The following is a 17,185-nucleotide window of genomic DNA, read 5'->3' as shown; positions in this document are numbered from 1 at the left end:
TCTAACAATGGCTCCCAGTCTTGGCTGAACACTAGAATCACCTGGGGATCTTTGAAAACTCCAACTACCCACGTTGCATTCAGACCAGTTGATCAGAAGCTCTGGGGTGGGAAACTCCCAGCTGATCCCCATGTGCAGCCCAGGAGAGACCCGCTGCAGCCCAGTTTATTTTCCTCGCTCCCACTTTACATTTCTATTTCTGGGGTTTCCTGCTGTTTATAAAGTGTCTGTTTGAGAAAAGCTTAGCATCCAGTTACAGTTGGAGGCCCTGGCTGGGCAGCAGGTGAAAGGCCTCAGAACATTTTCTAGAACATGTTTCAGGGAATAAAGAAGCCCCACACTTAGAAAACCAGTTCTCCCAGCCTCGTGTGACTTCACCAGGAGCCAATAAAAAACTGGCACTTGAGTTTACCGATTCCCGTCTAGATTGATGAAACCTAGAAATTGCTGGACAAACCATGTACGGTTTTACGAGAGAGAGCCCATTCTCTGATGTGCACTGATCCAGACTTTTATCAGCTCTCTTAGTCTCAACACATTTGCTCTGAGGCTGTGGTAGTATTGGCTGGAGGAGGATTTGAGTCCTCAGGCAGGTGAGAAGCTAGGTCTCAGAGTAAACAATACGGATTCCACACCCTGAGATCCTTGTGAAGCGAAAACCAAGGCTTTAGGCAGACCGCGGCTGCCACCTGTCGGCGGCGACTGGTGTTGACTCCTGTGGCAGAGCGAGTCGCACGGCCCCTGGTGGAGGTCAGTCCCAGCTGGACCCAGCTCACGCTGTCGCTCCGTATTCACCAGCAATGCTGCAGGCAGAAAGGACTTTTCCTTAAACGTATCAGACGGGGTAATGCGAATGGGGAGACACACGCATCTAGTAGTTTACATTATCTTTGCACCACGTTCACTTGCCACTTAAATGAGCCTTCCTTTCGTAATGTTTCATGTTCTGTGATCAGAAAATCGTGATCATGTGTCCAGATTAGGGCCTAACTTGAAACTTCTAGCCATTGGAGGCTGGGAAGGTATGCAAAGCCATCCTGTTGAGTTGGAGGAGCAGGGAGACCAGAAAAAGCCAACCTGTCACAGTAGCTGTTTGCTCAAACTATATCCCTTCAACACTGTTCAAAGGGACGTCATTAGAAATGCATTCGTTTGGTTTTAAGATACTGCCCTCCGTTAACAAACCATGGAAATCTCTGGAAAGGTTAGCGTGTGCATCATTTATATAACAAACATATTCATCAGATTACTTTCCAGAATTTCACTCCACATGTATTAAAAAACTGCTCTAAGACGCCCTGTGCTTGGCACTCAGGTGTGAGGAAACTGTGGTCCCGACCTTCAACTTACAGTCTTGTCCGGGAGGGAGATGAAGCGACTAAGTGAGCAAGACAGAACAAGGAGGTGCCATGTTACCGGAGCAAATTGCCGTCGAACGTGGAGGCAGAGATGGTTGAGTCTGAGTGCAGTTCTTGGGTGATGCTTGGACCAGTGCTTCTCAAAGTGCGGTTCCCAACCAGCAGCATCAGAAGCACCTGGGAACGTGTTAGAGAAGCGAATTCTTGGGCTTGCCCCAGACTGTGTGTTCACAACTCCTCCAGGTGATGCCTGCCAAAGCTTAAGAACCACTGCTTCAAAGAGAAGGTGACGTGGGCTGGAAAGAGGCCTCAAAAGACACATAGGACTTTTATAATTAAGGTAAGAGGGCATTTATCATCCTCATCTCTTACGTTTGTATCGTGATTTACACCCTATTGTCTCATCTGACCTTTACAACAACAGGACTGGAGACAGAGAAGGAAGCAGAGAAAGCTTAGGTTTCAAAGAAAATATCAATAAAATTGGGTATGTCATCACTCTGACATGTGACCTGGATCAACTCCCTTATCCTTTCAGAAACTGCTTTCTCATCTGTAAACGGTTACAGGAATATTCTCTTTGGAGACTTTTGGCGAGGATTAGATGTAATAGATACAATACAGAGAGTTGTTACTCACTAAAAAGGCTATTTCTATATATTGTTTTTATAAGTCCCTATTGCTGGTGAGAAAACCCAAGCTTGATGGTGGATGTGAACCTGCCCCTTAGGTTCCTGACTCACTTCTGGGCTGGTTTCCTTACCCCATAGTTTTCACGACAGCTGGGGCCTCTGCAAAGGCCTTCTCACTATTTATAGATTTGTCAGCATTTCTGGGTTTATCGTATGTGGAACTATGGAGGGCTCCACTGCTTCAGTGAAAATGGCAGCCACTGAGGCAGGGCTGGAAGAGAAGTAATGGAATATCAAGAAGTATCGAGAAGGCTGAGTCGCACATAAAGTGAACGTATCACTTTCTCCACCAAACTAGCCACTTTTAGGCCATGTGCATCATTTATACAATAAACATATTTACCAGTTCACTTTCCAGAATTTTATTCCACATTTATTAAACAAATGCTCTAAACTGTGCTTGGCACTTGGGAGGATACAGGTGTGAGTACATTGTGGTATAAATGTGGAATAAACCCTCTCCTGTTTTTTCCAAGTTTAATGACAAAAGTGGGCAACTTTTTATAATCCAATGGATAGGGACTTGGACTCTAAGAATTTAGTAAGTTTTTTTCTTGATAGGTGTAGCATATAAACTGTGGGAGGGGGTGCTACTGGCATGTAGAGGGTAGAGGCCAGGAATGCTGCTAAACATCCTACAATGTACAGGAGACCCGTCCCCCAACAAAGAATAATCTAGTCCAAAGTGCCAGCAGTGCCAAGGTTGAGAAGCCCTGCCCTAAAGGTTCCCACCATCACCCAAAGTCAACAAGTCAAAACTGAAAACCAGTTCTCCCCAAAGTGGCCAGATTCTACAACTGATTTCTCATTCTCCGCCCAAATCTGTCAGCCTAAAGCCTGGAAACCTTCCTGGGCTTCACTCCATAAATCCATTTAGTCTCCAAGGTGTGTGGATTTTTGCCTTAGAACCTGTTTCTGACTCATGTCTTCCCATACTCCTGAGTCTAGTCAAGTATTACTCTGCAGTATCATTTGTCCAGGATCATCTCTACTGGATTTGTACTCCTGGAGTTCAGGAATCCTGTACTTGCATCTTTAAGTCCTCCGTGTCCAGCACCATGCCCAGTGGGTGGAATATTTAGGGAGAAATATATAGGAATATATAAGGAGAAAGATTTCTGGATCAATAAAAACAAATTTCTAACAATTAAAGAAAAATGTATACATAAAAGTTAAATGCATCTTTGAATGTGTATGTTATGATGGCAAATTAAATGTGCTTCATAAAGGAATGATCAATATTCGGACATAAATTTTAAACTTTCTTTGGGAAGCTCCACTCAATCATCGTTGTTACGTGCTCCTTATCTCTTAATTTGCTTATATACGTGTCAAACAGGAAGTTCTAGAGATCATAGGTAATATGTGGGTTATTACAGCCTGTGAAGCAGTTTATTTTCTGCTCCTTCCCTCAAATGCCTCTGAACTGTGGCTTTTCCCACTCACCCCATCCTTCCTGTTCTCTTTTCCCCTCCACCACTGAACACAGCTAATACCTGTTCACCTTTAGCTACCTTTTAGCCTATGTGCTGAACCAGGAGAAGGAACTCCCTCTGAGGAAATCTTCAGGATTTTGTCTTTTTTGTGTTTTTTTTATGAGGTGACGCTTTTCAGTGGCCCTGCCATTATAAAATGGAGAGTAGGAAAAAACATTTAAACAGAAATAGAGAAATTGCTGTGTCATGCTCTCATTTTCCTCACAATTTCCTTGTTTTAAATTTTATTAACTAAATTTCTTAATATCTACTAAGCAGTCAATAATGACCATCTTTATGTCTTTACATACATGTACACATTTCATATTGGTTTCCAATGTAAGCAATATTGCTAGAGTGTCCAACCTTGGTTAGATCTGGTTGGCTGATTCAAAGGTGGAAATTCTTCCAAGATTAGAGACTAACTGCTTTAGTCATTCCCACTGGATCTGACATCTTTGAAAGCACAATATTCCTTAATAAGTCCCTAGAGAGCTCGTTCAGCCACAGCAAAGTTTAGCCCAATCAATGGAAGTATCATGTCTGTTTTCAGTTTATGTCAAGTACTAAAATTATCCTTTACATGGCCAATGATGCTTTAGAAATGAATATTAACCTCTTTATCCTATACCAAAGAAGATTCTATCATTTTTACAGTTTCATTATTTATTACTTCTCAATTATAATCTGCTTTGTTGTCACTTCTCTCTTTAGAAGCCATAATGTCCCCTCTGGAAACCCGGTAGGGCCAGTTCAAGGAGGCAATCAGCTGGATATAAAGGCCTCAAGGCACGTGGCCCAGACTATTATTTTGGGGGCTTTTAAAACAGAACAATCCATGTCAGAATAGTGACTGTCGCCATGTACCTGGGAACATTTCCAGGGGCTCACTACGTTGGATGACTCTCTAGCAGGCCTTCAAATCCCTCTTGGAGATGGAAATGCCTATTAGGAATAGTCTGATAGCCAAGCAGTTCCCAAAGCTATCTGACCTCAGGAGAATGTTTGGTGGAGAACGGACTCACTGTTATTATGTATTTGTTTACGGACCATCACATGATCTCTATACTGTTGCACTCAACTGACGTCTTCCATTTCGTGACATCTCCCCTTGCCTTCTTCTTCGTCTATGCCGCACTTGCTCTGAACCACAGCCCAACAGTCAGAGAAGAGTGCAAATGATTCTTGCACAACCTCATGGACCCAGCGTCACGGCATCCAAGATGGTTGGCGCTATATAGGACCCAACTGACAACCAGCATGCTTGCTACTGGGAGTGGGAAAGGGGGAAATGGAGGGTTAAGAAGCTCCCCACCCCCCCGCCACAGGCACTGCAGTGTGCTATGTGACAGTGTGACCTCCTGCTCATACCACATCTGTCCTGGCGTGCAGCTGGAGAAGTCTATCTGAACCTTCATTCATGCATTCATTCATTCACTTGAAAAGTATTTATTGGGAATTTTATTGTGTATCAAGCACGGTAATGAATACTGGGGACAGAACGATGGACCAAAAGCCACCTTCCCTCGTCCCTGGAAGCCACAGTCTAATGGAAGACCCATGTGTTAATAGCACTCTATCCACTTCTCTATCATCTACACAATAAAACTAGTGATCAATGCTAAGATGATAGTATAAGTGAGATTTGGAGGTTAGGGAATAGCCTCTCTAAGTGATGTCTAACCTCTCCCTGTAGGATGAGGAGGAGTTAGGTAAGTGAAGCCTGGAGGAAGAGGTGCCTCAGGGCAATAGCATGTGTGGAGGCCCTGACGCAAGAGGGTTTGGTGCGTTCTCAGCATGAACCAAGGCTAGTGATGGAGATACTTAGAGAGGAGGCTGGTGGCGCAGGCGAATGGGAGGTTACAGAGAGCGTTGTGTGCCTTGTTTAGGAATTAAGATTTTAAAGTTAATTCAGTACTCACACCTTTTACACGAATCACTGGCTATTACTGAATTGGAGGGACCAGAGTGGATACCAGGAAGCCAATGAGAGATGCTCGTAGCTTGGATAAGGCATGTTGATGATGGAGATGAAGACGGAGGATGGATGGGAGAGAAATTTAAGAGGTGAAGTCAAGACTGCTAGATGAATGGTTGGGTGAGGGAGTGAGATGGAGGGGTCGACAGTGGGCCTCGGGTTTCTGGCTTGGGCACCTGCATCTGAGCTTTTCCTGCAAATCCAGACATCGCTCTTGGTCATCTCTGAGCTTCTGGTGTCATCATTACTGAGATAACTAGAGACTTATCCCTAAAATAGTCCAAGTATAATGTCAAAGGAGAGGAAGACTGGGAAGATAAGACAGAGGGGTCTTTTTTCTCTACTAGAAGTGCATTTCTCACTAGAAATTAAAAGGCTCAAAAAATAAACAGCTTCCCAATGGCAATATTCTACTATCATAAGTGGGGTTTTTGTTTTTCTGTTGGAACCTCTAGTCTGTTCCCTTTGCACACTGAAGGGACATTTATAAAAACCATTTTCCATTTTGAGTCTTTGGCAGAGGAAGTCCTGAGATGCCTCCTGCAGGTTCAAAATACAGTTATCCCTTGCCTTGTTCCTCTAAGACTACAATGTGATTGCTGAGTAAGACATGGGGCTTTACCAATTTCCCCATTCCCTGAAAGCACTCAAGGGCAGAAAGGAAGAGAACACAATTGTGCAAACTTCTTTTGTACTCACGGGAAATAATGGATACTATTATGGTTTTAAGTTCAAGGATAGTGACGGTGGAAACCTGGCCATATCAGTATAATAGCTCTATTAATAGCTGAGAGGGAAATTGCCTTTATTCTTCCAATATTCATAGATGACTTTCCCTTTCACAAGGGCGTTTTCAACTTTTGTGGAGTTCTGAGTGATTTCTGAAGAAGAAAAGCCATGGGTGTTGTTATGAGTTGAACTGTGTCCCCCCGCCCCCAATTTTATGTTGAAGTCCTTCCTAACTCCCAGTACCTCAGAATGTGACCTCGTGGGGCTTCCCTGGTGGCGCAGTGGTTGAGAATCCGCCTGCCAATGCAGGGGACACGGGTTCGAGCTCTGGTCCGGGAAGATCCCACATGCTGCGGAGTAACTAAGCCTATGCACCAGAACTACTGAGCCTGCGCTCTAGAGCCTCCGTGCCACAACTACTGAGCCCACGTGCTGCAACTACCAAAGCCCACGTGCCTAGAGCCCGTGCTCTGCAACAAGAGAAGCCACCGCAGGCTTCCCTGGTGGCACAGTGGTTAAGAATCCGCCTGCCAATGCAAGAGACACGGGTTCGAGCCCTGGTCCGGGAAGATCCCACATGCCGCGGAGCAACTAAGTCCATGCGCCACAGCTACTGAGCCTGCGCTCTCAAGCCCGCAAGCTACAACTACTGAAGCCCGTGAGCCACAACTGCTGAGCCCGCGAGCCACAACTACTGAAGCCTGTGCTCCTGGAGCCCGTGCTCCGCAACAAGAGAAGCAACTGCAATGAGAAGCCCGCGCACCGCAGTGAAGAGTAGTCCCTGCTCGCCGCAACTAGAGAAAACCCGCGCGCAGCAACGAAGACCCAACGCAGCCAAAAATAAATACATTTTTAAAAAAAGAATGTGACCTCGTTTGGCAATAGGGCTGTTGCAGATCACATTAGTCAAAATGAAGCCATGCTGGAGTAGGGGTGGACCCTTAATCCAACATGACTGGCGTCCTTATAAGAAGAGGAGCGACACATAGAGGGAAGGCAGCCATGTAACAATGGAGACAGAGATTGAAGTGATGCGTCTACAGCCAAGAAACGCCAAGGACTGCCAGCAAGTACCAGGAGCTAGAAGAGGCAAGGAAGGATCCTCCCCTACACGTTCCGGAGGGATCATGGCCCGGTAGACACCTTGATTTCAGACTTCTAGCCTCTGGAACTGTGAGACAATAAACTTGTTTTTAAGCCACCCAGTTTGTGGTACTTTGTTATGGTGACCCTAGGAAACTAATACAGTTGTAATGTTAGAAAATAACGTAGAGATCATGTAGTCCATTCTACAAATGAGGAATCATGCTCAGAAAGGTGGAATGATTTGCTATGACCAGACCTGGGCATTTTACAGAGGCCAACAATCAGAGATCAGTGCCAAAGAGGGATCTGGCAAATCTTGACCAGCTCCAACAAAAAAGCAGAGGACCAAAGTGAGCTGAAAGAGAGGACTTCAAGAGTGAAGAGTAGAAATGCCAGGAGCTTCAGACATGGTGGGGCGATGCTAGAAAAGCCACCCAAAAAAGGGCAAAGCAGAGAAATAAGGTTGTCAGTAGATCTACAGAGTTGTGCAACCATCACTATAATGAATTTCAGAACATTTGCCTCACTCCAACAAGAAATCCTGTTACCATTTGCAGTCACTTCCCATCTTTTCACAATCCCCCAGCCCCCAGGGAACCACTCACCTAATTTCTGTCTCTATGGATTTGCCTATTCTGGACATTTCCTATAAATGGCATCACACAATATGTGGTCTCCTGTGACTGGCTTCCCTCACTGAGCATCAGGTTCCCAAGGCACATCCATGTCGTAGTGTGTGTCAGTACTTCCTTCCTTTTTAAGGCTGAATAATATTCCATTGTACGGCTATATCCCATTTTATTTATCCATTGATTAGCTGATAGATTTTGGCCATTTTGGAACCAACACGTATAAGTTGTTCAAAAAAGCATTTGTCCATTAAGTAGAAATTGTGAATTGAAGAAGATAGATGAGATAAAAGGTGAGATATCCCAGGCCCGATACTTTTGTATTCTCACCACCAAAGATGGTAATAGGGGAGGATGGAGCGTTGAAAAAGATAGAAGAGGTTTGGAATGTGTGAGGCCTATTCTATCTCAGTAGAAGGGGGTCTGAGGATCTAATTATAGCTAAAGTGTTAATGCTCGAACTCTTGGCTCCGTTAGCATGTAGCAATGAGCATCGTGTGGATGGTTTCCAGTACCATGGCAGGACCAGCTGGAGCATGGAGGCCTGGTAGACCTCCCAGAGAGTCCTTCACACACACAGATGTTGACTGCTGGAACACAGCTGCTCCTTCCCACGGCCCTCTCTTCCTTCCCCTCTTTCACCCCGAGGAAACATGCTCACCTGAGGCCCGCACTTGGGAGAGGGGAGGGCAGACCAGTCACCATTGGTCCAACGACTCCCCACAAGTGCGCTCTGACACAGTGACATCCGGTGCACACAGTAGGTGCTCACTCAATTTTTGTTGCATGAACAGTGTAGAATATTTGAGTAGGAACCAGCTGCATCCAAAGAATGGAGACTGCCCTCTGGGACGGAGTCTCCACGTGGCAGGCAATGGTACTGAGAGTGCGGAGGAGGTTCTGTCTGGGTGTGGCCCCCCAGGGCACAACTCAGCATCAGTCTGCAGACCGCTCCGAGTACCACTGTACTAAACTTATTTCGTCTATAAAGATAGGCATACGTGAACACGAAGACGTAAGTACTTTAGAATTATTTGTAATACCAAAAGACTGGAAGCAATCCAAATGTTCAGCAATAAAGGATGGGGAAAATACCTTCTGGTACATTCGTATAAGTCAGTACCATGCAGCCGTTAAAAAGAAAAATATACACTCTGAGAAATTTTAAGTGAAAAGAGCAAAATGTAGAACACTAGTATAGAGTCTGCTCCTTTATAGTAAAAGAGCAATTAAAGGCTTAGATATGCAAACTGAAAGCTTCTAGAAGTTGTGGCAGAGACTGCTAGCTGTCTCCCAAATCCCTTCTCTTGCTTCCATAGTTATATTTGAAATATATATATTTCCCAACATACCTTGCAGTTATGTGGCGTCAAATAGGTCCTCACTAATGGAAGGCGAGCAGATGTTTGCCGCTGTTGAGTCTAGGCCTTAAGACACTGGTCTGAGTATTCTTCCTTGTTATTTTTCCCCCTGCCCACAGTTGGAACCCACCCTTACCAGTGACCCCGCCTGGACCATGCAGGTGATGCCAATTCCCTGGGGGACAGCAGAGCAACAAGAGAAAGGAACATGGGATCTTGAATGGCCATGTAGAACAGAGCTGCCCTGCCAACCCAAACTATTCTCATTGGAACTGTTATGGGTGTCTCAGTCCGTCCAGGGTGCTATCACAAAATACCAGAGATCGGGTGGCTTATAAACAACAAACATTTATTTCTCAAAATTCTGGAGGCTGGGAAGTCCAAGATCATGGCACTGGCAGATTCGGTGTCTGGTGAGAGCACGCTTCCTAGGTAGCGTAAGCTTTTTTTTTTTTTTTTTTTAAACTTTGGGTGTGTTTGTTTGTTTGTTTGTTTGTTTATTTATTTATGGCTGTGTTGGGTCTTCGTTTCTGTGCGAGGGCTTTCTCCAGTTGCGGCAAGTGGGGGCCACTCTTCATCGCGGTGTGCGGGCCTCTCACTATCACGGCCTCTTCCGTTGCGGAGCACAGGCTCCAGACGCGCAGGCTCAGTAGTTGTGGCTCACGGGCCCAGTTGCTCCGTGGCATGTGGGATCTTCCCAGCCCAGGGCTCGAACCCGTGTCCCCTGCACTGGCAGGCAGATTCTCAACCACTGCGCCACCAGGGAAGCCCTCTTGGGCCACTTTTATAAGGGCACTAATCACATTCATGACGGATCTGCTCTCATGACCTAATCGCCTCCCAAAGGTCCAACCTCCTAACACCATTACCTTGGGGGTTAGGTTTCAACATGTGAATTTTGGGAGGACACAAACATTCAGGCCATAGCGTATGGGATAAAGAAATAAACTTCAGTATTGTTGGATCTCTTGGTTACAGCAACTGAGCCTTTACACTTATAATACAAAATAATACATAAGAACTTTTAACAGTGATTGTCTCTAGGAAGTGAAGTTGTGTTGGGAGGGAGACTGAAATTTAATCATACATCCCTTTGTAAAATTTGAATTTTTAAAAGCTTGTATATGGGTATTATCATATATTCATTTTAAAATAACAGAAAACAAAACAATGCTTTCTCTTTAACAAATCAGAGGTCTGGGAGACACCGCTTCGGCAAAGATCCCCGGTGTTCTCCTTACTTGCAGCAAGTAATAATCCTTCCTTCTCCCGCAAAAACATAACAAAACAAACCAACCAACCAACAAAATTACAGTTCTGATTTTTCCATAATGGTATCTTAAATGAGGAATGAGTGAGTTTCAAGAACAAATGTTTTTATTAACCATTGATTTCACTACCTTCACTTTATGAAGATATTTGCTAAGGAAAAGGTAAAATTGTTTGTGACTTTCATTAACTTGTCATTCTGTCAACAGGACACTGCCAAAGTATGTGAGCTTAACATAGACCTGTAATCACTACCACTGAAAAAATGTACATTTTTATTTTACCAAAACAATCAGAGAACACAGGAATGAGCTTCTACCAGACAACAAGTTAATGTGGCATCCACAGGAACGAGCTGTAACTGCACCCCACCATGAATGGTCCTGCTTTCAGATATTTGTCTTCACGCCTCAACAAATGCAAGCATAAATACCTTTCTATTAACATCATGGTCACAGAACAGGGTTCAACGTGACAAAGCTAAAATTGTCCTTGACTGATTTCCACTTTGTCCATGTTACACTAAGACACATCATTTCGTTCAGTTCCTTAGAAACTCATATTTAAAGATAACTCATGCTGCAAGATTAATTAAGAGACTGTACTTAAGGAAGTATGGCGCACTGGAGATTTTTCTTCTTTTCATTCTAAAGGGACTTTACTTTCTTACGCTCGAATAATTTCCAGTTATTTTCAGGTCAAGTTCATAAGGTACCTCTTCAAGATTCATACTACACTGGATAGAAGATGCTATGGACAGATGCAGAGAAACCAAGGGGTAGCAGAGGTGGTAGGGAATGCCAACATTGTTACATTTGGCAGAACTGCATAAAGGGTACCGACAGGTAGGCATTCTGACATTACGTCTTCTGCGTAGGAACTAAAGATAGAATTAATTTCTCTGTTAATAATTATCTTAATGTACAAACTTTATGAAAACTGTTCCCCCTTTGACTTCTACCAAAGCTTTTTCTTCCTAAGTATTCTCCCAAAACCCAGTGTTGATGGTATTTTATTTTATTTTTTAATCCCCCGGGCTTTTATTTATTTTTTAAATTATAGTTGATTTGCAATGTTGTGTTAATTTCTGCTGTACAGCAAAGTGACAGTTATATATACATTCTTTTTTAATATTCTTTTCCATTATGGTTTATCCCAGGACACTGAATATAGTTCTCTGTGCTCTACAGTGGGACCTTGTGGTCCATCTATTCTCTATGTAATAGTTTGCATCTACTAACCCCAAACTCCCAATTCACCCCCTTCCCCCTTGGCAACCAAGTCTGTTCTCTGTCCATGAGTCTGTCTCTGCTTCGTAGATAGGTTCCTTTGTGTCATATTTTAGATTCCACATATAAGTGATATCATATGGTATTTATCTTTCTCTTTCTGACTTACTTCACTTAGTATGATAATCTCCAGGTGCGTCCATGTTGCTGCAAATGGCGTTATTTTGTTCTTTTTTATGGCTGAGTAGTATTCCATTGTATATATGTACCCCATCTTCTTTATCCATTCATCTGTCGATGGACATTTAGGTAACTTATTTTATATTATAGATCTGTTTCCCTACTGTGTATTTATTATATGCTCATGATGTGAAATGAAGCATTTTAATCATTAATTTCATGATTTACAGCAATGGCAATTGACAGATACTCCAAATGCTTCTAATTTAGCTGCACACTTTTAAAAAATGGTTAAGAAGTAAAAAAAAAAAAAACAAAAAACAAAAGCAAAACACTTTAAATACCATCCACCTTAGCCTTTAAATGGCATCTAAACCTTAGAAGTGAAATATTATAGCCAGTATTTATAAAAGTAATTGTAAAAGAAGGACTAATGCAAACACAGCATAATATAACCACATAGCCATGGATATATGATAAATCTACATAGCAACTTAACATCAGAAGTGTCATAGTTGCAAAAGTTCTGAGATATTGAAATGAAGGTATAGTAGGCCAACTGCTAAGATGGCCACAATGGTCCCCTCTCCTGGTATTCACCATTTATGACCAAGATGGCAGGCTGAGTGAGGCTATCACAACCGCCCATCTCGGTCACGGACTACTTTTCCAGGACTGAGGTGATCACTCCCATGGAGCTGGCAGGGCCAGTGATTTAATTCTAACAAGCAGAATATGGCCAAAGTGACGGGTTATCACTTCCCTGATTAGACTACAAAGATGGCGACTTCCACTGTGTCAGCAATCTCTCTCTCTTGTTGGCTCTGATGAAGCAAGCTGCCACAGCAAGGGGTCCACGTGGCTGGGAACTGAGGGCAGCCTTGGGCCAACAGCCCAGGAAGAACTCAACCCTGAAAACCACCACATGAGTGTGAGCTCAGCACACACTGGGATGCTAGCCCTAGCAGATGCCTGTGGCCCTGGCTGGCCCGGAGATCACAGCCTTTGAGAGGCCCTGAGCAGAGGACCCAGCGATAAGCCACGCCTGGACTCCTGATCCACAGAGACTATGAGATAACAAATTGTATCATTTTAAGCCATTAAGTTTGGGGGTAATTTGTTACACACCAAGTGATAGCTAAGACAGAAGGGTCATTGCTGTGCATTCTTAGTATGTTGGTGAACCCCGACTTAACAACAGTTAGTACTGCTTAATGGAATTGACATACAAATCGTTATACCGTGAGTCATTCGCAGTTAAGACGACATTTTTCAGACTCTGCCAAAACAAGCCTTCCGCCTTGGGGTTGTCAGGCCACTGGAGGATGGAGCTCTTGCAGATCCTCTGCCGCAGCCTCAAATACTGCGAGTGCTGCAACACTGGCTCCAGCAGAATAAAGACAATCACATCCATATTCTCATCTATTAGCCTCTGCAAAGCCAAGTAGAATGCTGTTTTAAAGTTCCAGTTTTTGGCATACTTTTTGGTTAGAACAAATATTGTTTTCTTGCTTTGGTTGATGCTCTGCATGAGGTTGTCGATGATGGCGAGTCCCGGGTCCCAATCCCTTTCCTCTAAACAGAGGAGCACATTTTTGTCCTCACTCTCTTCCAGGTGGAAGCGCAGCTCATTAATCACCCAGTCTGTGACAGAGGCATCTTTGGTGTCATAAGAAACGTAAGCATCGTAGAAAGTCTGGGATGTGGAAAGAGACCTGTAGCCTTTTACCTTAGCCAAGCACACATGATAGAGAAACCAAGCATCCCAGTAAAACCAGTGATGAGCCAGGGCAGCCAGCATAACTGAGATGGTGACAAAAAAGGTGAAGAAGCAGAATACTGCCGCAATGGTATCTGAAACACAAGTTGTGAGCTCTAGACTCACAATGCTCTTGCCTTGTTGATCCCCAGGACTGGCGCAAATGACATCTGTCAATCTGGGAATTGTGACGTTCAGATTTTCATCCATCCATTCTCGAAAATCTCCAATGTCACAGGTACAGTCAAAAGGGTTTCTACCTAGTTCCAAAATGGCTAACTTGGTGGCGGTCTTAGTTGCAAACGTGGATTTGTTGATCGTCTTGAGCTGGTTGGCACTTAAATCGAGGTGTGTCAGACTGCTGGCTTCGGAAAGAAAGCCGGACGGCAGGTGGGAAATCCTGTTTTGACCCAGCAGCAGTGTCTCAAGAGAAGATGTGAATTTCGATAGGCTATCAGTTAAAAAGGACAGCTCGTTTCCACTTAAGTCAAGCAAGCAGAGATGAGGAAACTGCTGTAGTAATGACCAGTTAAAGAAATTTAACCTATTATCATTTATATATAGTTCAGTGAGACTCCGGGGCAAGTTAAGGAAGGCTTCATTGGGGATATGCTGAAGGTTATTAGAGGCTAAATGAAGCCGTGTCAGATTGCTGAGATATTTAAAAATTTGCCAGTACCTGACATCTTGAGCATTCCACAAAAGGTCAAGGCGGTTTCCACTGAAAACTAATTCTTCCAGGGACGTGCTTTTCAGGTATGGTTCTGTTAAAGTAAAAATACTATTGTAGCTCAAGTTTAAAACTTTCAGCTGAGTTAAATTTTGAATAAATCCTAGACGGTGTGTTACCCCTGCTATTCGGAAGTAGTGCGCATTGTGGCTCAGATCTAGAACTTCTAACAATGGCAATTCGCTGAAAGCAGCATCGTCATCAAAGTCTAGTCTATTGTTTGTCAAATCCAAATACTTGATACCACGCAAAAGTGAAAATTCAGTTCCATTTAACGCTTGACCGTTGCCATTTGAAGACAGATTTAAACAGGAAATGTTCCTAAAACCTTCAAATTGCTTTATCCCAATAAAGAAAATACTGTTCAAGCTTAAATCTAAGGCTCTGCCGTAACTGGAACATTGTGGCTTTATCAAAGGGTTGGTGTTATGATAAAAATTCGAATGTGGGTCAAACTCAGTATCTGCTGAGCGTGGCTTAAGGATATGCCTTTGGAAAGAGGGGCCATTTGCGTCATGTTGCTCGGTATCACTGACCAAGGGTGATATTCTGTTTTCGGACAAGTAAATGATTTTCAGGTTGGAGAACGACTGGAAAACGGTAAAATCAATTTGCTTAATAAAATTAACGCCCAAGTTGATAGCCATTAAATTTGAGAGGTTCCTCAGGGGCTGGAAATCATCGTTTCTAAGTTCCTGGAACACATAACCTCTTAAATGCAATATCTGGAGAGATGTAAGCTTAGAAAAATTTTGAGAAATATTAATGCACTGTGGATATTTTTTCGGCTCGTAGTTGTAAGATAAGTCAAGTATTTCTAAGGAGGGCAGTTTTGCCAAAAATTCCCCAGAGGCTATTTCGTCCATTAAATAGTTGAATTCGAGATGCAGCACCTTCAGATGACGCATGTTGTCAAACCAGGTTGCAGGAACCTTCCGGAGCGAAGTGCTAGAGAGGTTTAGGTAGCGAAGTTGGGTCAGGTTTCGAAAAGCAAGAGGATGTATCTGAATTGAAGCACCTCCATCGCAAGGTTTGCAGGGAAATGGCGCGTTAAAACATCTCGGGCAGTTCCCACTTAAATCTAGTACTTTTAAATTTCTCAGTCCCCTGAAGTCTTCTTGACTGATGTTTCTGATCTTGGTGTTGCTAAGATAGAGCTCTGTGAGGGAGCTTGGCAGTTTGGGTGGCACGTGGAAAAGGGGATTAAAAGATAATGACAGCACCTTCAACTTGGTAAGGTTTTCAAATGTTCCATCTTCTATGCCAAAGGTTTCATTACAAGCAAAATAACAGTTCCAGCCCAAATAGAGACTTTCCAGATTCCTAAGTCCAGAAGTGTTCTTTTTCATTAACACAGTTATTCTATTTTGAATTAGACTAAGTTCTTTCAAAGATTTTGGCAAACCAGCCGGTATTTCTTGTAACTGGTTGTCTTCAAGCAGTAACTCCCTTAGCTTTTTTAGGTTGAGAAATGCCCCGTCTTTAATAGTCATACCGTTCTTTACAGCAGGATTTTCATTCTGGGGCTGTAGCTTGACGTTATGGTTTAGATTGATCTTAGTCAGATTTTGCAGCCCTTGAAATGATTCATTTGTTATGCGTCTGATGAAATTATCAGACAGGTCTAGTTCTGTCACACTTTTGTCCACTGTTTGGGGTACCTCGTGTAATTGACGATTGTTACATTCTGCAATAACAGAGCCATTTTGTTTTGTCTCATCGCAAGGATAGCTTCTAGAATAATTTGCTTCAGCGAAGAACTCACAGGAATCAGAGATTAGCAGGAAAAGGCAGGTCAGAAGCAAAAAGTGAAGAGTCATGTTTTCCTAAGGAAAATCAAAGTGGAGTCACAATATGAGAGTGGCAATATTTGCCAGGCATTTCATGATGAAATTCACAGTGCTTCAACCATACTTGGCCTGAGTTTCGAAGTGGGAGTTCTCTTAACCGTTAAATACACTGCATTAAATTAGGTTCCAAACGATTTTAGTTTTTGACCGTGTTCACCTTCGTGGTGCTCAAAGAAGCGAAAGATGAAGCTATCTGAGATGTGATGACAAGAAAACCTGAAAAGCTTTTGCAGAAGCACTCATCAAGATGCCTCACCACCATAACGGGCCTGATGCTGGACCCTGCCTATGGTTCACGCCAGATCTATAGCACAGCAAGCTATATATCTGTCGCTTCGACCTATTAGCATAACTCGATGAAACTTTGGCCAGTCCCAAGGAGAGTCCAGATTCAGAGATGACTCTTACCTTTTACCTACACAGCATATATTTTATTGGTATTTCCCACAATTTTTCTATACCTCTATGATGGGATGTATCAAATTCTCTTATGTCCTAGCATGAAAGTGGACATTTTCTGTCGATAGTAATAGCAAACAAAGTGTCACGTTTTACGCCAAACATAAACATTTTCTCACCCATGTTTATGTTCCCAGCAACAAACGAGATAGGTTCTATTATTATCCATATTTTGTAAGTGAAGAAACAAACTCAGAGCCTTAACTAACTTTCAGAAGGATAACACACTGTAGAGGGGAGACGAGTCCATCTGATTCCAACATGGCATTTTTAATCACTAACCGTCATGCTACACAATCTCATTTTGAAATCTTTATGCCAGAACAGTTCCTCAAATGTAGACAGCACTCAAAAAATGTTTTCTAAGGAGGCTACTATTTATATGTCCCTTATCATACAAA

General features: G+C 43.2%; 1 protein-coding gene across 1 annotated transcript; it reads right to left on the bottom strand.

Moving 5' to 3' along the window:
* Window positions 1-13,187: 13,187 nt before the first annotated feature.
* On the bottom strand, window positions 13,188-16,295 carry TLR8 (toll like receptor 8). Its single transcript, XM_059910517.1, has one exon. The coding sequence runs from the start codon at window positions 16,293-16,295 to the stop codon at window positions 13,188-13,190; it is 3,108 nt and encodes a 1,035-aa protein (XP_059766500.1).
* Window positions 16,296-17,185: the final 890 nt, after the last annotated feature.

Source organism: Balaenoptera ricei, chromosome X (assembly GCF_028023285.1).
Source record: "Balaenoptera ricei isolate mBalRic1 chromosome X, mBalRic1.hap2, whole genome shotgun sequence".
NCBI lineage: Eukaryota > Metazoa > Chordata > Mammalia > Artiodactyla > Balaenopteridae > Balaenoptera > Balaenoptera ricei.
Note: the sequence above shows the minus strand (reverse complement) of the source record. Positions and strands in the feature narration are given on the sequence as shown.

Coding starts and splice junctions, on each gene's coding strand:
- TLR8 (XM_059910517.1), bottom strand. CDS start 16,295: ATGACTCTTCACTTTTTGCTTCTGACCTGCCTTTTCCTGCTAATCTCT.